Here is a 22,547-nt window from a genome sequence, read left to right as displayed (position 1 = left end):
ACTGCGGGGTGCGGGCACAGTTCGCACCGGCCTTTGTATGCGCCCTGACGACACAGTGCGCGTCACCGCAAAATACGGTGTCTGCTCCATCACTTGCTCCTCATAGTAAGCCCGGGAAGTTGTCTCAGGACTCCATCCTGACCCTGCCCAACTCCCCTTGTGCCCCCCCCCCCCAAAACAATTTGGGGCTGCCTCTCCGTCTTGCCTTCAGGTGCATTTAGAGCCTCCTCTCGTCGCCGCTCTGCTCTTGCTGCCTCCACTTCTTCCCATGGACGGTGATTCCATCCCTTCTGGATATCCTCCCATATCCAGGATCCCTTGCCGTCCAGTATCTGCTCCCATGTCCATTCCTCATGCTGCTCCTTCTTCCGCTGCTTGGTCCTTCTTTGGTGGGTGGTTCTGTCATAGCTGTCGGAAGTATTAGACCAAGGCGCAGCGAGTATAGTGCTCATCTTATTTCTTTATTTTAGAGAGAACACTCAAACAAAATAAACAAACGACAAAAACAGTTCCGTAAGGCACACGGCTATACAGAAAACAACCACCCACAACCCACAGGAAAAAACAGGCTGCCTAAGTATGGCCTCCAATCAGAGACAACGAAAGACACCTGCCTCTGATTGGAAACCATACTCGGCCACACATAGAAAATTAACATAGAAAATAAAAACTAGAACAAATCCCCATGAAACACAAACCAACCCCAAAACACACAAAAACAACACCCCCTGCCACGCCCTGACCATACTACAATGACAAATGACCCCTTTTACTGGTCAGGACGTGACAGAGACAAGGAGGTTATTATAATGCTCTGGTAGTATGCCTGTCGTAGAGTAGACGGGTCATATTGTAATGATGTATAACACTGTTACTCTCTCTCATTCTCTCACCCCCGCCTCTTCTCTCATCACCCCTCTTTCTTTATCTAGTACTTTGCACTTTCTCTACTTTTCACTTGCTTCTTTCTCCATAATCCCTTCTTTCTCTCTCTCCCCTGTTTTCCCCAGTGGTTGTCCTGGTGTTCTCTCGCTCAGAGTCCCACTCCGCTCCTCTAGGGGGCGTGGCCTTCCTGGACTGTGGCTTTAGGCAGCAGGCCCCACCCCCAGGGCAGGAGCTGGGGCTTGAGTGGCGGCACAGAGGAAGTGGGAGGAAAGTGCTGGATATTAGGGCAGGGCAAACGGAGGCAGAGGAGGGGTCAGCAGGTGAGAGAATAAAGGCATTATTTAAGTAGTTATGATGGTGCTATAAGTGTTGGATGAGTGCATTTGGACCGTTATGGTCAACATTGTAACTTTATTATCCACCCAGAGACGGAAAATACACGTCTTATTGCTGTCATAGCTAGGAACCCAGAGGTTTACTGAATGATTACAATGAGAATTGGACCTAATTTTCACCTCATCATACTCTGTTTCACATCGTTTTTTCCTCCTCCGGTACACGTGGAGAGGGAGGGTTCGAGCGTGGATGCCGCCCTGCTCGTGGGGCAGGGTAATGCGTCTCTGACTCTGGCCAGACTGAAGGTATCTGACGAGGGGACCTACATCTGCACCGTCAGCACTGGACTACCAGGCCCAGCAGGTCATACAGCTACACGTCACACGTGAGTCCCTCTAAGAACACTTGTGATTGATTGTCTCTTTACATAGGGAGCAGGTAGCCTAGTGGTTAAGAGCGTTGGTACAGTAACCGAAAGGTTGCTGGTTTGAATGTCAGCGACAAAAATGTGGAAAATCCCTTATTAAGCAAGGCACTTAACCCAAATTGCTCCTGTAAGTTGCTCTGGATAAGAGTGTCTGCTAAATGACTAAAATGTACATTATTTCTCTACACATATGAACATGTGTTTATTACATTAGGTGTCTATGTCATGTGTGACATAGTGTGCACACTATTCACATCTAAATACGAAGTCTCTCTGTCTTCAGAACCTCCTCGTGTTTCTCTCTCTGAGGAGAAGCTGGTATTTCGGGATGAGTTGCCCCAGAAACTGAGCTGCCACTGCAAGAACTACTACCCTCTGGATGTCCAGGTGTGTGTCTGGTGCGGTCGACCAATGAAATATCCAGTCATTCATATTCACAGATACCACTGTTTCAAAGTGATTAGCACACAAGCACACAGTGATCATACATCTAATGAAATCAGAAGATTTACTTTTTTTTTTTGTCATTTTAGCAGACGCTCTTATCCAGAGCGACTTACAGTAGTGAATGCATACATTTCATACATTTTTTTTTTTTCATTGGTAGGTCATCATACAGCACTTATAATATGGGTATCCTAAATATTAGACACTATACTGAGACTCTTCTCTCTCAGATGGAGTGGTTCTCCGTCTCCTCTACAGACTCAGAGCCTAGCGTCCTATCAGACCAGGTGTCTCTCTCCAGCCATCGGCAGCACAGCGACAGGACCATGTCCATCTCCTCCCACCTCACCCTGCACCCCTCCACCTTCCCCACTGGAACCACGGCCACCTGCAGAGTGACCCACCCGGCCCTGGACACACCCCTCTCCCTCAGCCTGACAGTAGAGACACCTGAGCCAGGTAGGCTGCTACAGACACAGGCGTGAGAGGACAATAGGAAATTAGGTGCACATCAGCATTGCTAATGGGTCACGTTCATTAGGCATGAATGGACAACTAAAATAGAGTGTTCTTATCAGGCAGGTTCAGATACTGCTCTTTTGCTGAATGTTTTCTCCTGTTGGGTGCCTGTTGACTGTGAGTCATTGGGAGAACCTGAGCAGAAACAAAATGGTGTCCATTCATATTAGTCCAAACTGTTCCCTGTTGTTACAGATTCCTACTGGATGGTCCTGGGTTTTCTGGTTATCACCGTTCTGTTCTTCTACCAAGTGATGGGTAAGTTCCCCATGCTCCATATGGACCTCCTTGTATTTTTAACCATTGTTTGTAGTAAGACAACAGTAGCCTAGAGATGCAAAGCAAATTTCTGTCCAAACAGACAAATAATACATTTTTCTTCCAACCTAATTCACAGACCTGGATTCTTTCAGGGTCGCAGAGGCACAGTACCTGAAGCTGTTGAAAACCAATATCTTAAGAGTTGCTGTAATGTGAATTACTGTTGTACTATAAACAGTTGTAAATTTTCTTCAAATAAATGTTTTCTTTAATAGTATCATTGGTGTTGTTCTCTGAATCTGGAGAGACGGTGTGGTATTATACCTGTTCATTTTCACTTCAATGATAAACACATTAATGTTGATGATTTTCTTTATTAGCATCAAGTGGTAAGCATGCGTTTAAAGAATTCTCATGATCCAGTTGTATCTCTCGCAGTATTATCATGTTGTATAATTTCTTTACCTAATAATATTATTGCACAATATTATTAGATCATTGTTTTGAGTAATCACCACTATTTTCATTCATAAATGTAATTTACACATAGCTACTTTTCATATTTTGTTTTACAATGTGTCAAACAGTCCCTCTTTATCAACCATTGAGAGGAAAATTATATTTTCTGGAATATCCAACACCAAAAGTAAAATATAAACGAACTAAAAAACACATTTTCAGGAGCAGTAGTCTGGCAAAGATGAAGTACTTTATAGTACTACTTGTACGGTATTATGGTTTTAGTTTTTCCCCCGACAGAATACTACTGTAGCAACCATTGTTCTCTGGTCGAGTAATAGTTATTTTGAAAGCACGTGAGCAAGAAAAATTTGGCAAACTCTTGAGCTTCATTACATTGCATACGCATGAGTTATTAATTGAGCGCATAGCTACAGTAGCCTATACACAGGTCCTGAAAACCACTAAACCAAACAAAATAAATGTACAATCGGCAGTTAGTTTCAGAAATGGCAGATACATAGGTCACACAAATAGGCAAAACTATGGACATCGTCTGCCATGCAAGTCAAGTAAGACACAAATACTACTTCCATTGGGCCTATTGGCTACTGTAGGTAACAGCCTATTGGCTACTGTAGGTAACAGCCTATTGGCTACTGTAGGTAACAGCGTATTGGCTACTGTAGGTAACAGTGTGTGTGTTTTTGTTGGTTTGATGGGCAGGGAGTGGGTTATTTGGGGGGTTATTTGGTTATGTCCTCTCCAGATAGGGGACAGTCTATTGAACCATTCCTCCCTAACCCTGTACCCTCTCTACTAGAACGTACAAGAGTGTCTGAACACAACCACAACACAGTAAAGCTGCTCACTAATCAATCAAAAATGTACTATGCAAATGTGCTATGTTTTATTACACAGACCTACCTTTAGGTGTGTCGAGAGTTAATACTGTATAGACCTTTGTCTGCACTCCTGAAAGAATACTCTATGTAGGTACAGATTGTCTTTTTTCTGTCTGTCAATGTCAATCTAGCTAACTGTCCGTCTGTCTGTCTGTGGTACAAGAATAAAGATATACTAAAAGTCAGTGTCCCAAAAGTCGTTTCTGTTTTTTCCAGTATCCTTCCTGTCTTTTCTTGTCCTCTCTCTATCTCTCTCTTAAACACCACAGTCGGTGAGTGAGAGAAAGAGGGAGGTAAAGGAAAAGGCAGGAATGCCAGTCAAGGCCTACATCAACTAAACCTGGAAAAAGCTACTGGCTACACTGATTTGGATCACAAGTACACACACACACACACACACACACACACGACAAAATGATCATAATCTTAACCATGACCTTGTATTAGTAAGTAGTGTTAATAATGGTAGTGGTATGAGGTAGGGGATCAGGAGGGGTTGTTAGGTACTGTATGTCAGTATCAATTTACAAATGTGGTACGCTCTCCAAAAGGTAACACGAACAAGCGTTGGCGTATCTGGATAGAAAGAACTGCTTCTCTGCTGCTCTCTCCTTACACTCCCTCTCTCTCTCTCCATGCTCTCTCTCTCTCTTTCACTTCTTCCTGCTTTCTCTCTCTCTCTCTTTCCCTACAGTATGCTCCAGCCCTCTCTGTCCCTGTGTCACAAGGGGTTTCTTATCTCCTCCCTCTTTCATTCCTTCCTGCTCTCTCGCTCTCTCTTTCCCTACTGCACACTTCAATAATGTATGAGACGCAGAGGCAGGAGAGAGTGAGTGAGACAGCACGCCAAAACAGAGGAAGAAAGATGGATCAAAGAGAAGGGAAGGGCAGGGCAGGAGGACGAAGAGAAAAGAGAGCAACAACATCTACACAATAGCGTTATGTTTACGTGCTAGATGGAAGACCTGGTGTGGAGGAAAGGGGGCGGGACTGGAGTTTGGATTTGTGTCGATTTTGTTTTCTTCTTCTCTTCTATTTCACTCTCATGTCTGTGTCCTGCCACGCTGGGATTACTCAATAGAAGAAGTACACTATGAGAAAGATGGAGAGGAAGGGGGAGAGAGAGAGGGGGAGAGAGAGAGGGAGATATAAAGGGGAGAGAGCGGGGGATAGGGAGAAAGAGAAAGAGGGAGAGAGAGACCATTCAATAATTGGGTCAGCAGATTTATGGCTTCCTAAATCACAAACTGAAGATACATCTAACAATGTGTTTACAGCTAAATAATGATCTTTGCATTCAGTGGGCTACATCTACACATGTGTTGTTTCTACTGAATGACTGGTAACAGAGGCCTTATACTGTTTCAATCATTTACTGTAATAAGTTGTCATGAATTATTGGCATACTATAGAGTAGGCACTAGGAGACGGTCAGAGCAGGCCAGACCTGGGCCTGTTATAAGTGCACACTGATTATAGTTGTGGCCTTCGCCTTAACATCTACTGCACTTGACTAGCATGGATACAGAATTGCATTAGTGGAAACCAAGACTGTTCTCTGGACAGGTCTGGTTGCAGCATTTTAGCTAACCCTAACCATTTTCCTAACTTTAACCTAATTCTCCTAGCCTGCCACGTTAATTCTCCTAAACAGCTACGAAAAGTCACTTCTGCTAATCAAAACCGGCAGACCTGCCCTGAGAGCAGTGTGAGTATCCGCTAATGCGATACAGAAGTATGGACATTCATTTAATCATCTGCACAATAATTCATATGCTAAGAAATTTCCAAATGAAGTTTAAAAGACGTGAAGAAACCCTCTAACTGACTACATGTGAGTGGGTATCAATGAATGGTAATAGGGGAAAGTGAATAATGGTACTTACAGAAAAGGACTCCGACCACAAGAACTCCAATGATACCCATAATGATCATCATCTAGAAAGAAAAGCAAATGGAGAATTAAAGGCTTTCTTTATTCTTCTATTCTTCTAGTTAATAAACCTGATAGATTTTCCTCAGGATGATTCAACATGTGTTTTTGGATTCAGGGGTGAAGTCGCTGCGGATTAACGTTAGTCCTGCTGACCAAAAAAACACACACAACACCAACCCAGCACGATGACAAACACAAAGCAGAGCGTAAAATTTCATCACACTCCCTTGTCAGTGTATTTTTGGTGCTATTGCTATGCAATTAATAAGAATAACTGCATGTAGAGAAACCTCTGCAGTGAGAGCCTCCCTATTTCCCCATTCCCCGGAGCGCCACTCCTCCCGCCCACAGACGCTAATTAGGGGATTAGTACACGGGAAAGGTGGGTGACAGCGTTCCAGGGACAGACGCTGTGTGTCCGCCTTAGCGCCCTGCACCTCCATGGCTCAGTTGGTTGGTGGAGCGTGGTACTGGTTGGTGGAGCGTGGTACTGGTTGGTGGAGCATGGTACTGGTTGGTGGAGCATGGAACTGGTTGGTGGAGCGTGGTACTGGTTGGTGGAGCGTGGTACTGGTTGGTGGAGCGTGGTACTGGTTGGTGGAGCATGGTACTGGTTGGTGGAGCGTGGTACTGGTTGGTGGAGCGTGGTACTGGTTGGTGGAGCGTGGTACTGGTTGGTGGAGCGTGGTACTGGTTGGTGGAGCATGGTACTGGTTGGTGGAGCGTGGTACTGGTTGGTAGAGTGTGGTACTGGTTGGTGGAGCGTGGTACTGGTTGGTGGAGCGTGGTACTGGTTGGTGGAGCGTGGTACTGGTTGTTGGAGCGTGGTACTGGTTGGTGGAGCGTGGTACTGGTTGGTGGAGCGTGGTACTGGTTGGTGGAGCGTGGTACTGGTTGGTGGAGCATGGTACTGGTTGGTAGAGCGTGGTACTGGTTGGTGGAGCGTGGTACTGGCGTTGCAACACCACCACAGTTGTGGATCTGAATGATTCCCCCATGGGCCACATACAGTACACTGGATATATATGTTAACTTGAATATATGACAGTACACTGTCACTTTGGATAGAAAGAGTTGGCTAAATAACCATATTACAATCATTATCAATATTACTATTACCTTGCAATTCTCCTGAATATGCTAACCTGAAGACCTTTTGGAGGAAAGTGTCTGCTAATGTGAATGACAATATAATCATTGATCACTGTCATTACCTTTGCGTTTTTCCACCAGTATTTGCTCTTTAGTTTGGCTGCACAGCTCTCGAACTGGGAGGCCCCAGCCTGGAGAGCATCTGCTCTGTCATCCAGCTCCGACAGCTTCTGGTCCCTCTCCAGAACCTTGTCCACATTCACCCGCATAATATCCACCACCTGGAGAGGAGAGGGGGAGGTGGGTAGAGGAGAGGAGGAGGGAAGAGAAGAGAAGAGGAGAGGAGAGGAGAGGAGAGGAGAGGAGAGGAGAGGAGAGGAGAGGAGAGGAGAGGAGAGGAGAGGAGAGGAGAGGAGAGGAGAGGAGAGGAGAGGAGAGGAGAGGAGAGGAGAGGAGAGGAGAGGAGAGGAGAGGAGAGGAGGAGAGAAGGAGGGAAGAGAAGAGGAGGAGAGGAGAGAGGAGGACAGGAATTTACTGACAGCTCGAGCCATAGAAGCCTACATCACACAATTTAATACAGCATGAAACCATTCCCAAGCTGCAGTGCAGTCCATTACTAAGATAAATTGATCAACCATGTTATTTTCTTCATGTTAATAGCTAACATAAGTTTGTATCGTATGCTAGCCATATTGTATTGTATGCTAGCCATGTTGTATCGTATGCTAGCCATGTTGTATTGTATGCTAGCCATGTTGTATCGTATGCTAGCCATGTTGTATTGTATGCTAGCCATGTTGTATTGTATGCTAGCCATGTTGTATCGTATGCTAGCCACATTGATATCTTGGGTATTGTATTTTGGAATAGTTGTTACAACATTTCTCAGCGCTTCATTCATTATGCACACACCACAAACACACAGCAATAAAATGACAAATTCATGATGTCAGGTTGATTCAATATCATGTTGATCCCAGAAAGCCACACCCTGATGAAGACTGCATAGACAAAACATTAATGACATAAGTCATAAAACAAATCAAACTGCAATGTAGAGTAGAGTAGAGTAGAGTAGAGTAGAGTAGAGTAGAGTAGAGTAGAGTAGACTATGCTGATCTATTTTTAGATTTCCCAACAATCAAAGAATGTCAGCTCTGTTTCTTCAGCTTGACTCATGACCGCATTTCATTCCAGAAGGTTGCTCCTTTACTTCTGCCCTCATTCCCTCCCTTCCCCTATTTCATTGAATTGGATAAATGAAAGCAAAATGGGGGAAACTAGGTGGCGCTATTGCTTACACCAAGGAGAGTGAATGAGTGCAGAGAGCAGGGAGCAACTGGAAATGCAGCAGAGATCTGGCCTAATTGCTGCTAGTTGTCTCACACTGTGACGTCAATCCCAGATTGACAATCTAGCTACTTGCTGTAGTTTCAAATGTTGTACTGTATGGTTTGGCACGAGTGGGAGTACTGTTAGGAGCATGGTATCGAAGCCTGGAGCAGGTTGGTTTGTACTGTACGTGCGTGTCACACTAGCTCACCTCCTCCACTTGGGCCTGTGTCTGTTGTAGCCTGCGGTTGCTGGAGGTGTTGGGAGGAGGGGGTGGGGGCCCTCCACCTGGGGCTCCATCTGCTCCTGGGGCCCCTGGGGCTCCGGGAGGTCCAGCTGGGGGAGCAGCATCTGGGGCAGACCTGGGAAGGGGAGAGAGGGAGGAAGGGACGGAGAGGAGAAGGGAAAGCGAGGGATAGGCGGGGGAAGGAGGGAGACGGGAAGAGAGAGATGAGAAAGGGTAAGACAAATAAATGGGGAGATTAAGAAACGGGGGAAGAAGAGAAGAGACAGATGTGAGGGAGAGGGGGAAGGGGAGGAGGAGGACATTTTACATTTAGCAGTCAAGCTGAAACAATTGCATTTTAGAGGTGTTGTAACTCAAACTTAAAAAAATAAGCCTTGATAACAGTACTCAGTGATAAAAGACATTCAGATTAAAAGTTCAAAAACACAGAAGGGCAGGTAAATCGTGGAGAGGGGAAAGAGGAGGAGGAGGAGGAAATAAGGGATATGAGCTAAAGGAAGGAATTGGAAGCAAGAGAGGGGAAGAGGGAGAGGAAGTGTATTGGGGAGGCTGTATCGCAAACCAAGACTGTTCTCGGGGCAGGTCTGCCGGTTTTGACTAACAGAAGTGACTTTTCATAGAATATTGGGAGAATGCCCTGAGAACAGTCTCGGTTTTCACTAATGCGATGCATTAGCAAGATGAATGATGAGGTACAGAAAGGAGAAAAGCTGTTGGTGAGGAGAATAAAGGGGATAAAGTCAGAGTTGTACATGGGATAGATGCCTCCCTGAGACAGCGAGAGAGAGAGAGGGGGGAGAGAGAGACAGAAAGAGACAGCGAGAGAGAGAGAGGGGGAGAGAGAGACAGAAAGAGACAGCGAGAGAGAGAGAGGGGGAGAGAGAGACAGAAAGAGAGAGCGAGAGAGAGAGAGAGAGAGAGAGAGGGGGAGAGAGAGAGAGCGAAAGAGAGAGAGAGAGGGGGAGAGAGAGAGAGAGAGAGAGAGAGAGAGAGAGAGAGAGAGAGAGAGAGAGTGAGAGAGAGAGAGAGAGAGAGAGAGAGAGAGAGAGAGAGAGAGAGAGAGAGAGAGAGAGAGAGAGAGAGAGAGAGAGAGAGAGAGAGAGAGAGAGAGAGAGAGAGAGAGAGAGAGAGAGAGAGAGAGAGAGAGAGAGAGAGAAAGAGAGAGGGGAGAGAGAGACAGACAGAGAGAGAGAGAGAGTCAGATTAAGCAAGATGGAGATAAGAAGAAGAGGATGAGAGGAAAGGCCAAAAGAAAAGTAAGGGGAGGCTGTAGAGATGGTGAACAGGAGAGATTGGAGAGAAGAGGAAGATTAAGAGAGAGGGATAAGGAGAAAGGGAATAAAAGGAGAGAATAGAGAGAAAAGGAAGAAGGGTTAAAAGATGGGGCAAAAACAACTAATTTGGTTCAGAAGGGTAAAGAGAGGGGGAGGAGGGGTGGTGAGGGAAAGGGGAGGGGTGAGAGGGTGGTGTTGGTCCTGACTCAGACTATTGAAATTAGTCAAATATACAGTACAGGCAACCATTCCATGAAGAATATAGCCATCATTTGAAAGGCATGAACTTGTTCTATACTGCAGGTGCAGGACAGTCTCACCCCAGATGTCATGCGTAGTACCCTACTGTATTTCCTACTGTAACAGGAGAAGAAGACAAACATCCTGCACAGTCTTAGCCTCAGCTCAGACCAATCAGTTCACATTGATATTGATTTTCTAATACTTCACAGACATTTGATAACCTGGAAGTCCCTAGAACCCCATAGTATAAAGAAAGGTTCAAACCCCATAGTATAAAGAAAGAAAACATAATTTCAGCTGAAATAAGCCAATTATTAATCAAAATAATCATTCAAAAAATGATTTTCTTTTGAAGCCCAGAAGAGGACAGAGGGTAATCAACTACAGTAGACGACATCCATTATTCAGAGCTGCTGTGACGGGAAAAAGACTTGCGTCAGCAAAATACATTAAGCTAGAACAAATCAATAGAGCAAAGAAAGAGCCTGACAACATGATATAAATACTCAACATATTAGAAGAAATCATGTTTAGTGAATAGAAAAAATGAATAGAATAAGTAAAAAATAGGAAGCCCTGCATCGATACTCACATCTTCTATGCAGCTGCTTGGAACTGACTCACTGTCAGTGAGCGGTGGGGGGAGGGGGGGCGAGAGAGAGCGCGAGAGACGAAGGGCGAAGGGTCTGAAGTAAAAAAAATGAAAAAGCGAAATCACAAAAAAGCTATGGGAAAAATCTCTGCCTTCGTCCAAAGATGTCCAGAACCTCAGAGACTCGACTGATTAAGTTGATGCGTTAATAACAAACGGATGCAGAAGCTGGTGCAGTAATTTCAAAGCAATGCTTTTGCACCGCAAGTCATCCCCAAAGTACCGCAATACCCAGGCAAGCGTCGGGTAATAATTCACTCGAAGAAAGGCAACGGAACCAGAGGTTGAAAGTGAATATGCACAGATTCTCAATTTCAGTTCGTAAAATCCATAAGAGTAATAAATCCAAGGATGCTTGCCGAATTTCTTTAGATAATAAATCTATGCAAGAGAAGTCGTGATATTCCAAAAATGCTGAGTCGAGATGCTCAAAATCACAACAATGGTTTAGGTTGCACGTTCCCCTTCAAAAGCTAAACACAACTGATTTCATGTTCCTTTACATGACCCAATTATATAATTTCACTATTTTCCGGTGGTCTAATTTCTGAATTATCTAACACCGCCGTTGTTGCCCCTCTCCCGGCGAGTGTGTGGAAGCGTATCTGTGTGTGTCGGTTTATGGGTTAGTGCGCTAATTTCGTTAGTGTGTTTGTGTGATGGCACTATACTGCAATAATGCGTCGCTCCCCTTCCCTTCTCTCTCTCCAGTTGGACTCATAACGATGGTGCGGTACCTCTTTCCCAGCCCCCCCCCTCCTCCTCTTTCTCGCGCTCCCCTCTCTCTCTCCACACTTTGCAGTACTGCAGTTTTCTCTGTGTCGGATAGGGCGGCAGGACGACACTGCGGTACATTGCTTGGTACAGAACGTTGACCCCCCCTCCCCCCGGCTTGTAAGTGCTCCCTTCTCCACCGGGACGACTAGGCTTCTCACTAACACCCAGATATAGACTACTCACTATCTGTCCCTATGTTTGATTTATTCCAGTTTCATCATGACCATAACTGGGTTATTCCTCTTTAGTACATGAATACAACGAGAGGGGAGGCAGTGCAAACATTATTGCACAGCAGTGAGCTGCGGTATGGAGCAATATAGCCCCATTGGTTGCATTGAAAACGTGCTAGCCACGCCATAGGGCAATGTAATATGTAGACTGCTTAGTCAAATATAATATTTGGTTAACTGATTGATTATTGAATATATAACTTTCAATTACTGCTATAGGCACATTCACATGGATCAACAATTTAGGTCAAAATAACTAACTACCTTAAGGTCAAATAGTAATGCAGGCTTACAATAAAATCACTCAAATGTTTGTTTATTATCATCTCACACAACACATGGTATACCCACAACGTCCCCAATGTGATAATATTTACCGACCATAGAGCATCAAATTTGTGTGGTTCAAAACATGTATTTTACAGATGTGCGTGTTGATTTATTGCTAACAATACTAAATGAATCCAACATTTTCCAGCTGTCAACTTAAAAGAAAATGTGCAACCAGCTTCCTCTTACCCCAATATGGATATAAGAAAAGGGGAACTAAGGGGCTGATATAAATCTAAGTGGCACAACTGAGTAGCAGACATTTCTCTCTTTAGAGTCTGAATGTGGTCCAGTGGGCAGGTTGTTAGTACAGTAGTAGTTTAGCATTGTTAGCCAGACCGCTCAGTCCCAGATCAGATCAGCGATGTTTCCCAAAGCGGTTGAAGTGTCGATAGAGGAAGCGGATCCTCTTCTCCATATCGTGTTTGTCCTGCGTCATCATCCTGTCTCCTACCATCCTCTTCTTTCTCGTCAGACGCTGCAGCTCGTTGCCACGGAAACCCTTCACCCAGACCGGCCCGACGATCAGGTCCTTAGGGTGGGCTTTGAAGTCACCTACAGACAACGCGTTAGAGATGTAAGGCCTGTTAAAGGAGAGAGAGTGTGTGTGTGTAGTTCGACACGTGTCTATGTATTGCTGAACAGTGCAATGGTGCTGAAATGGGTCAAACCTCATAGAAACTGGACAGTACTTGTGGACAGCAGCATGTTGCTGAAACTGAAATGGTTTTAACCTCATAGATTGGGCAGTACTTGTGGACAGTGCCATGGTGCTGAAATGGTTTGAGCCCCCCTAGAGACTGGACAGCACTTGTGGTCAGTGCCATGGTGCTGTCATTGGTTTAACCCCCAAAAGACAGCATTGTACCATTTTGTATGAACTGTCAATATGGCAGAAGCCTTACATTACATTTTTAGCATGGGGCAAAAGTGACATTTTCAGCATGTGTCCATTTTCATATCTACCTGGTAACCAAGAGTAGATTTTAAGTTAGTCCAGAGGACAGTGTCATTTTGCTGAAATGGTTTGAGTCCCAAGAGACTGGGCAGCACTTTCATAAAGATATTAAAGTTATGCATCAACTCAATGTCTTGACATCAGGTCAAATGAGCTATGATTTGATGCTGATAACTTCCCAATTACCTAAAATTCCTATGTTGTCATAAACCCCAAACATGCTCCTCTTCTCAGTCCACCTGTCCACCTTCTTCAACTCAGGAATGGCATTCATACGGACTGGACAGCACACACCTGAAACACACATTTTGATCTCATTAGCTGGGCTACTTCCAGTAGCAATAGAATGTTAAATTGACAAGAATAACTATAATGACTAATGCTACAGTATAAACAACGATTATATGACACCTAATGTATCAGTGTCCTGTTTGTAGTAGACAAATTGTGTGCACGCAAAATAGGCCTATTATGACATTTACAGCAGCTACAAAACATTGCATCTGAATTGCAATGTATTATACACATACCAGTGCTTATCTGTCTGGTTGTTTGTAGTGTGGAGTGGCAAAGAGACACCCCAGCCTTCAGCAACCCTCTCAACAGAGACATGGCTCACCTGAAATACACACAGAGGTCGTCAGTCATTGTGGAAAGGTAAAATACCTAGCTAAAACTTACTAGATAACTAAATAAGAAAATGTACAGTACAGCACATACAGCTACACGAAAAACATATTGCTACAGCCTAGTAACTTTACCTAGCTACTAGTGTAATATTAGGTACAATGTTTGCAAAAACAAGAGAGGTAGCTACTGTAGCTAAAATAAAAATATGTTCCTCTTGGCCTATAAATTGACCTAGCTAAGCTAGCTCAGCCAGCTAGCGTAGCAAACAGGCAATACCATGTTTACCTGAAGCGTTGCACGTCTTTATGACCTTGTATTCGTCAAGCTAATATGATAATGAAATGCTAATACAAAACAAAGGGACGCATTAATAGCTGTTCATTAACTACAGACAAATCGAAATTCACGTTTTAAAGCGTCGACATGCATAAAGTCATGCATGCCATAAGGGCACCTCCATTTTACTATTATTCCCATGATGCAACGCGCATTTACCGTAAAACTCCTAAACATCCGCATCAACAATTATCTGTTCAAAGGGCTCTCATTTTTTGTAGGTCTACAAACGGAACTACTGTAGACTACATTTTATCCACTAGGTGGATACATTAAGTTCATACATTTCCTCCCACCACAAACGCATAAACACTATGAAGACACACTCGCACGTTGTGTTGGTTTCAGTCTTACTATAACAAAAACAGCTGAATGGAATAAGGCATCTGTTTCAAAGAAGCAAGCACAGCAGAAATTAATTCGGTCTAATTTTCAGTTCTGCTTCGACGTCAGTGTCCTGCAGCGGAAAATAAAAATGAAAAACACATTACTAAAAATATAACAACATTCCATTGATGGCCCTACACCTATATTGACTTATGATACTCATGCATGCCCAGATGGTGTTATAATATTGCAGGGTGCTGCATGTTTTGATAAATATACGGGCCGGGTTTACAAAGCATTTGCACAAGTGCAATGTATAGGAAAGGCCATTTTGGAATCTTTATATGAAGAATGTCTCATGTTATATGGCAGAGGAGATATTCTATCAATAATAACTTGTGATATGAATGATTATTGTGGATAGGTAAGGAATGGGATTTTCTTTTTAAATGCATTTAAAAAACCCAAACCCAAGTTTTTAAAAACCAAAACATTCAAACTCTAAACAGTTTGAAAGAATAATTGTTGCATTTATTGAGACTTTACAGCCTGGTGTATCATTGTTCTACATAGCTGGTCTTTTGGAATTATTCTGTGCACACACAGTGTACTCAGTGGTGTAAAGTACTTAAGTAAAAATACTTTAAAGTACTACTTAAATTGTTTTTGGGGGTATCTGTACTTTACTATTTTTATTTTTGACAACTTTTACTCCGCTACATTCTTAAAAGACAATATTGTACTTTTTACGCCATACATTTTCTCTGACAACCAAAAGTACTCGTTGCATTTTGAATGCTTAGCAGGACAGGAATATGGTCAAATTCTTGCACTTGTCAAGAGAACATGTGGTCATCCCTACTGTCTCCTCGGACTCACTTAACACAAATGTGTTAGAGTGCCCTTGGCTATCCACACATTTTAAAACAAGAAAATGGTGCTGTCTGCTTTGCCCCTTTACTCCTACGTTAATGTACATATTACCTCAATTACCTCGACTAACCTGTTCCCCAGTACATTGACTAGGTACTTGTACCCCCCATATATACTTTAGCCTCGTTATTGTTATTTTATTATGTTACTTTAGTTTATTTAGTAAATATTTTCTTAACTCTATTTTTCTTAACTGCATTGTTGGTTAAGGGTTTGTAAGTAAGCATTTCACGGTAAGGTCTGCACCTGTTTTATTCGGTGCATGTGACAAATACATTTTGTTTTGATTAATATAAGGAATTTTAAATGATTTATACTTTTACTTTTGATACTTAAGTATATTTAAAACCAAATACTTGTATACTTTACTCAATAAGTATTTTACTGGCTGACTTTCACTTTTACTTGAGTAACTTTCTATTAAGGAATCTATACTTTTACTCAAGTAAAACAACTGGGTACTTTTTCCACCACTGAGTGTACTGTAGATAACTGTAGACCTTCAGGTTCAACCTCTGGATTAAAAATCAGCTGAACAGAAAAATGTAATATACAGTGCCTTCAGAAAGTATTCACACCCCTACATTTCTTCCACAATTTGTTGAGTTACAGCCTGAATTTAAAAAAAAGAAGCAGACATTGAAGAATATCCCTTTGAGCATGGTGAAGTTATTAATTACACCCAGTCACTAAAAAGATACAGGCGTCCTTCCTACTCAGTTGCCGGAGAGGAAGGAAACAGCTCAGGGATTTCACCATGAAGCCAATGGTGACTTTAAAACAGTTACAGAGTTTAATGGCTGTGATAGGAGAAAACTGAGGATGGATTAATAACATTGTAGTTACTCTGCAATACTAACCTACAGTAACTGACAGAGTGAAAAAAAGGAAACCTGTACAGAATATTTTTTTTCCAAAACATCCATCCTGATTGCAACAAGGCACCAAAGTAATACTGCAAAAAAATGTGGCAAAGCAATTAACTTGTTGTCCTGAATACAAAGTGTTATGTTTGGAACAAATCCAACACAACACACTACTGAGTACCACTCTCCATATTTTCAAGCATAGTGGTGGCTGCATCATGTTATGGGTATGAAATCGTTTGTAATTGTTAAGTACTGGGGATTTTTTCAGGGTCAAAAAGAAACGGAATGGAGCTAAGCACAGGCAAAATTCTAGAGGAAAATCTGGTTCAGTCTGCTTTCCACCAGACTCTGGGAGATGAACTCACCTTTCAGCAGGACAATAACCTAAAACACAAGACCAAATCTACACTGGAGTTACTTACCAAGAAGACAGTGAATGTTCCTGAGTGACCAGGTTACAGTTTTGACTGTAGACTAGAACATCTATGGCAATACCTGAAAATGGCTGTCTAGCAGTGAATACAGTTGCATGCACAGTCAGATTAATATAATAGTTTGTTTAAAACTTTTACAAAATTTGAAAAAAGTCAAGGGGTCTGAATACTTTCCTAATGCCCTGTAAACAGTGTCCCTGACCCCCTCCCTGCCTCGGCCTCCAGTATCTATGCTGCAATAGTCTATGTGCTGGGGCCTAGAATCAGTCTTTATATCTGGTGTAATTATCCTGTCTTATCTGGTGTCCTGTGTGAATTGAAGTGTGCTCCCTCTAATTCTCTCTCTCTCCCTCTCTTCCTCCCCTCCCAGAGGATCTAAGCCCTAGGACCATGCCTTAGGACTACCTGGCCTCATGACTCCTAGCTGTCCCCAGTCCACCTGGTCATGCTGCTGCTCCAGTTTCAGCTGTTCTGCCTGCGGCTATGGAACCCTGACCTGTTCGCTGGACGTCTACCTCTCTCTCTCTCTACCGCACCTGCTGTCTCGACCTCTGAATGACCATGCTGGTAATCTATGAAAGTTTGAACATCTTGAAGAACAATCTGGCCTTAATAGCCATGTACTATCTCCACCCGGTACAGCCAGAAGAGGACTGGCCACCCCTCAGAGCCTGTTTTTTCTCTAGGTTTCTTCCAAGGTTCCTGCCTTTCTAGGGAGTGTTTCCTAGCCACCGTGCTTCTACTGTACATCTGCATTGCTTGCTGTTTGTGGTTTTAGGCTGGGTTTCTGTATAGCACTTTGTGACATCTGCTGATGTAAAAAGGGCTTTATAAATACGTTTGATTGACTGGTTAAAGTCTTTACATGACTATTGCCATACTCAGCCTACTGCCATAATCAGTTTAAAATCGAATTATTAGTGTGCATGTAAATGTGTTCAATGATCGACAAACAATTTGACAGAGCTTGAAGAATTTTGAAAAGAATAATGGGCATTTGTTACACAATCCAGTTGTGGAAAGCTGTTAGAGACTTGCCCAGGAAGACTCACAGCTGTAATCTCTGCCAAAGGTGATTCTAACATGTATTTAGAGTTTTGTTGGTAGATCGTTGACAAAAAAAATTACAATTAAATATATTTTAATCCCACTTTGTAACACAACATGTGGAAAAAATCAAAGGGTGTCACGTCCTGACCCTAGTAAGATGTCATTTTCTATAGTAGAGTAGGTCAGGGCGTGACAGGGGGTGTTTTGTGTTTTTCTATGTTTTCTATTTCTATGTTTAGTTCTAGGTTTCTATTTCTATGTTGTTGTTTTAGGGGTTGATCTCCAATTGGAGGCAGCTGGTCCTCGTTGCCTCTAATTGGAGATCATATTTAAGTAGTGGTTTTTACTTCCTGTTTTTGTGGGTTATTATATTTTGAGTAGTGTTTGTTTCTCTCTGCGTCACGGTTTGTTGTTTTGTCAATTTCAGTTATTTATGTATTGCAAAGTTTAACGGATTTAATAAAATGTGGAACAACAACCACACTGCACTTTGGTCCGCTCCTTTCGACAGCCATGACAGAATAACCCACCATCAAAGGACCAAGCAGCATGCCCAGGAGCAACAGAAATGGACCTGGGAGGAAATTCTGGATGGCAAGAGATCCTGGACATGGGAGGAGATCCAGGCTGGATGGGATTGCCTTCCATGGGAACAGGTGGAGGCAGAGAGAGCAGAGCGGTGACGAGAGGAGGCACGATACAAACGGTGAGGCAAGTGCGAGAGGCAGCCCCAAAACATTTTGGGGGGGGGGCACACGGCGAGATTGGCAGAGTTAGGTTGGAGACCTGTGCCAACTCCCCGTGCTTACTGTGGGGGGGGGGGCGTGTGACCGAGCAAGCACCATGTTATGCTGAGATATGCACTGTGTCGCCAGTGCACAGCTACAGCCCGGCGCGCTCGGTGCAAGCTCCTCACAGGTGCCGTGCTAGAGTTGGCATTCAGCCAGGAAGGAGTATGCCTGCTCAACGTTCCTGGTCTCCGGTGCGTCTTCTCGACCCAGGTTATCCTGCGCCAGCTCTACGCACGGTAACCCCGGTTTGCCAACACAAACCTGTGCGACCTGTCACAACGCCTCGCTCTTGTCGGGCTACGGAGGTTATCCAGCCAGGACGGATTGTGCCAGCCATAAGCTCCAGATCTCCAGTGCGCCTCCACGACCCAGTATACCCTGTGCCTGCTCTGCGCACCTGGCCTCCGGCGACGCTCTCCAGTCCGGAGCCTCCAGCGATGTTCCCTAGTCCAGAACTCCCAGCGACGTTCCCTAGTCCGGTGAGACCTATTCCAGCTTCATGAAGGAAGCCTCCAGCGACGTTCCCTAGTCCAGAACTCCCAGAGACGTTCCCTAGTCCAGAACTCCCAGTGACGTTCCCTAGTCCGGTGAGACCTATTCCAGCTCCACGAATGAAGCCTCCAGTGATCCATGGCAAGAAGCCTGTAGAGATGATCCATGGCAAGAAGCCTGTAGGGATGACCCATGGCAAGAAGCCTGTAGGGATGATCTGCTGGAGGTTCCGGCCCGCAGCCCGGTTCCTCCGACGATGATCAACGGTCCGGTGGTACTAAAGCAGAGGGATCAGCGGGTGGCGCGGGAATTACGCCCCGAACCGGAGCCGCCTCCTCGGCTGGAGATAATGTGGACTGCATTTGAGCCGCCATAGACAATTATCAGCCTGCCTACCCTCCCTTTTGTTTTGTGGTTTCTTTTGTTTTATGTTGCATTCGGAGTCTGCACCTTTGGGGGGGGGAGGGGGGGGTGTACTGTCACGTCCTGACCCTAGTAAGATGTCATTTTCTATAGTAGAGTAGGTCAGGGCATGACAGGGGGTGTTTTGTGTTTTTCTATGTTTTCTATTTCTATGTTTAGTTCTAGGTTTCTATTTCTATGTTGTTTTTGGGGTTGATCTCCAATTGGAGACAGCTGGTCCTCGTTGCCTCTAATTGGAGATCATATTTAAGTAGTGTTTTTTTTCTTCCTGTTTTTGTGGGTTATTATATTTTGAGTAGTGTTTGTTTCTCTCTGCGTCACGGTTTGTTGTTTTGTCAATTTCAGTTATTTATGTATTGCAAAGTTTCACGGATTTAATAAAATATGGAACTACAACCACACTGCACTTTGGTCCGCTCCTTTCGACAGCCGTGAAAAAGGGTGTGATACTTTCTGAAGGCTCTGTACATCCTTTCAGCAGACAGAATCTAGCTTATCTCATCACTCATCTGCCTCTTCTCAGCTGCCGGTAAAAGGCTGGCCACATCAGCCTACTGATATGGCCAGACTGGGTTCAAATGCCTTCTGTTTCATTTTTCTGTATTTATTTGTATGTATGTAACTGCTCTAGGGATTAATTATTGTTTGGATAACCTTATTTACCATTATGTATTAATTTAGAATCTTATTTATTTTTTTACTCTTTATATGATGCACACTGCAGAGAACACCGGAAGAAAAATTATCAGTGAATTATTGTAATGTTTGTTTATGTGTCAATTAATTGGTTGCCAACTGGCAATTTGACACATCTAATTTCATTCATTCCAATTTCATTCAGTGGTGCACTGTCCACTGAAGTGAAGTGTATTGAGATATTTCACAGCTCAAAGTTTTATTTGATGTATCCCTATATGAGCCCAGTTTAAATCGACCAACCACAAAATGCTAATTCAAATACATATTCAACATCAAAATGCTATGCACAATTAAGAGTAATTTGAACTTTAATTCCTATAGTTTTGTAACATTAGTGTGCTGGAATGAGGTCGAGATTGAGTGATGAGAGAGAGGAACAAATGAGTTATCCTGTTGAAACATTTCTACTGAAGATATCTAGTTGAAATATTTTCCGACTTCATGTTGATTTGCATACTGTAGGTTTTTTCATCCTCATTGTCATCTATTGTTTCCATGTGAGGGGCATCTGTCTGTTTAAGACTTTCCCTCATCACTGCCTAACTGTATATTTAAATACAGTATGTACGTTTAAAGATCAGCAGGAGGAAAGACCACCTCACGAATCTGATTCACAGACCCCGAAAGCCAGCAAGAAAGAGGGAGAAGGAGGGGGTGAGGGTTGTGGTCCCAATGTACTGACTGAGCCACCAAATGTGGGCCAAAAACACACAGCCTGTGATTTCAACAGGTTTACATGGAAATGTTTTGAGGTTTTGAAGAGAGTATTGGGGGAGGGGGTTGATAGATGAGATAAAAAGATGTATCCAACACAGAGATTCACTGCTGTCTGAACCAGGGGAAAATATGGCAGCTACAAGAACACGAACAACTCTTGGGTCTCCACCCACACATTTTTCATCTATCTATACATCCATCCATCCATCCATCTACAGTTGAACTCGGAAGTTTACATGCTCCTTAGCCAAATACATTTAAACTCAGTTGACATTTAATCCTAGTAAAAATTCCCTGTCTTAGGTCAGTTAGGATCACCACTTTATTTTAAGAATGTGAAAGGTCAGAATAATAGTATAGAGAATTATTTATTTCAGCTTTTATTTATTTCATCACATTCCCAGTGGGTCAGAAGTTTACATACACTCAATTGGTATTTGGTCGCATTGCCTTTAAATTGTTTAATTTGGGTCAAACGTTTCGGGTAGCCTTCCACAAGCTACCCACAATCAGATAGGTGAATTCTGGCCCATTCCTCCTGACAGAGCTGGTGTAACTGAGTCAGGTTTGTAGGTCTCCCTGCTCACACACACTTTTTCAGTTCTGCCCACAAAGGTTCTATAGGATTGAGGTCAGGGCTTTGTGATGGCCACTCCAATACCTTGACTTTGTTGTCCTTAAGCCATTTTGCCACAACTTTGGAGATATGCTTGGGGTCATTGTCCATTTGGAAGACCCATTTGCGACCAAGCTTTAACTTCCTGACTGATGTCTTGAGATGTTGCTTCAATGTATCCACATAATTTTCCACCCTCATGATGCCATCTATTTTGTGAAATGCACCAGTCCCTCCTGCAGCAAAGCACCCCCACAACATGATGCTGCCATTGGGACACGGTTGGGATGGTGTTCTTCGGCTTGCAAGTATCTGGCTTTTTTTATGGCGGTTTTGGAGCAGTGGCTTCTTCCTTGCTGAGTGGCCTTTCAGGTTATGTCGATATAGGACTCGTTTTACTGTGGATATAGATACTTTTGTACCTGTTTCCTCCTGCATCTTCACAAGATCCTTTGCTGTTGTTCTGGGATTGATTTGCACTTTTCGCACCAAAGTACGTTCATCTCTAGGAGACAGAACGTGTCTCCTTCCTGAGCGGTATGACGGCCGCGTGGTCCCATGGTGTTTATACTTGCGTACTATTGTTTGTACAGGTGAATGTGGTACGTTCAGGCATTTGGAAATTGCTCCCAAGGATGAACCAGACTTGTCTACAATTTGTTTTCTGAGGTCTTGGCTGATTTCTTTATATTTTCCCATGATGTCAAGCAAAGAGGCACTGAGTTTGAAGGTAGGCCTTGAAATACATCCACAGGTACACCTCCAATAGGCTAATTGACATAATTTGAGTCAATCAGAAGCTTCTAAAGCCATGACATCATTTTCTGGACTTTTCCAAGCTGTTTAAAGGCACAGTCAACTTAGTGCATGTAAACTTCTGACCCACTGGAATTGTGATACAGTGAAATAATCTGTCT

General features: G+C 43.5%; 2 protein-coding genes and 1 pseudogene across 2 annotated transcripts; 1 reads left to right on the top strand and 2 right to left on the bottom strand.

The window, feature by feature from the left end:
- The first annotated feature begins 268 nt into the window (after nt 1-268).
- Nucleotides 269-2,946, top strand: LOC106574190 (tapasin-related protein-like; annotated as a pseudogene).
- A 283-nt stretch (nt 2,947-3,229) lies between these two features.
- LOC106574196 (vesicle-associated membrane protein 1) lies at nt 3,230-11,770 on the bottom strand. The gene is made up of 5 exons (XM_014149866.2): nt 10,956-11,770; nt 8,811-8,961; nt 7,390-7,548; nt 6,126-6,177; nt 3,230-5,330 (listed from the first exon to the last, which is right to left on the bottom strand). Coding segments are annotated over exons 1-5 (381 nt in total). The 5' UTR covers nt 10,958-11,770; the 3' UTR covers nt 3,230-5,313.
- Nucleotides 11,771-12,326: 556 nt separating this feature from the next.
- On the bottom strand, nt 12,327-14,428 carry mrpl51 (mitochondrial ribosomal protein L51). Its single transcript, NM_001139649.2, is given in 4 exon segments — nt 12,327-12,910; nt 13,500-13,607; nt 13,844-13,932; nt 14,229-14,428. Coding segments are annotated over 3 exon segments (387 nt in total). The 5' UTR covers nt 13,926-13,932; nt 14,229-14,428; the 3' UTR covers nt 12,327-12,713.
- Nucleotides 14,429-22,547: the final 8,119 nt, after the last annotated feature.

This window comes from Salmo salar, chromosome ssa02 (genome assembly GCF_905237065.1).
Source record: "Salmo salar chromosome ssa02, Ssal_v3.1, whole genome shotgun sequence".
NCBI lineage: Eukaryota > Metazoa > Chordata > Actinopteri > Salmoniformes > Salmonidae > Salmo > Salmo salar.
The sequence above is the reverse complement of the archived record's forward strand: the minus strand, read 5'-3'. Positions and strand labels throughout refer to the sequence as shown.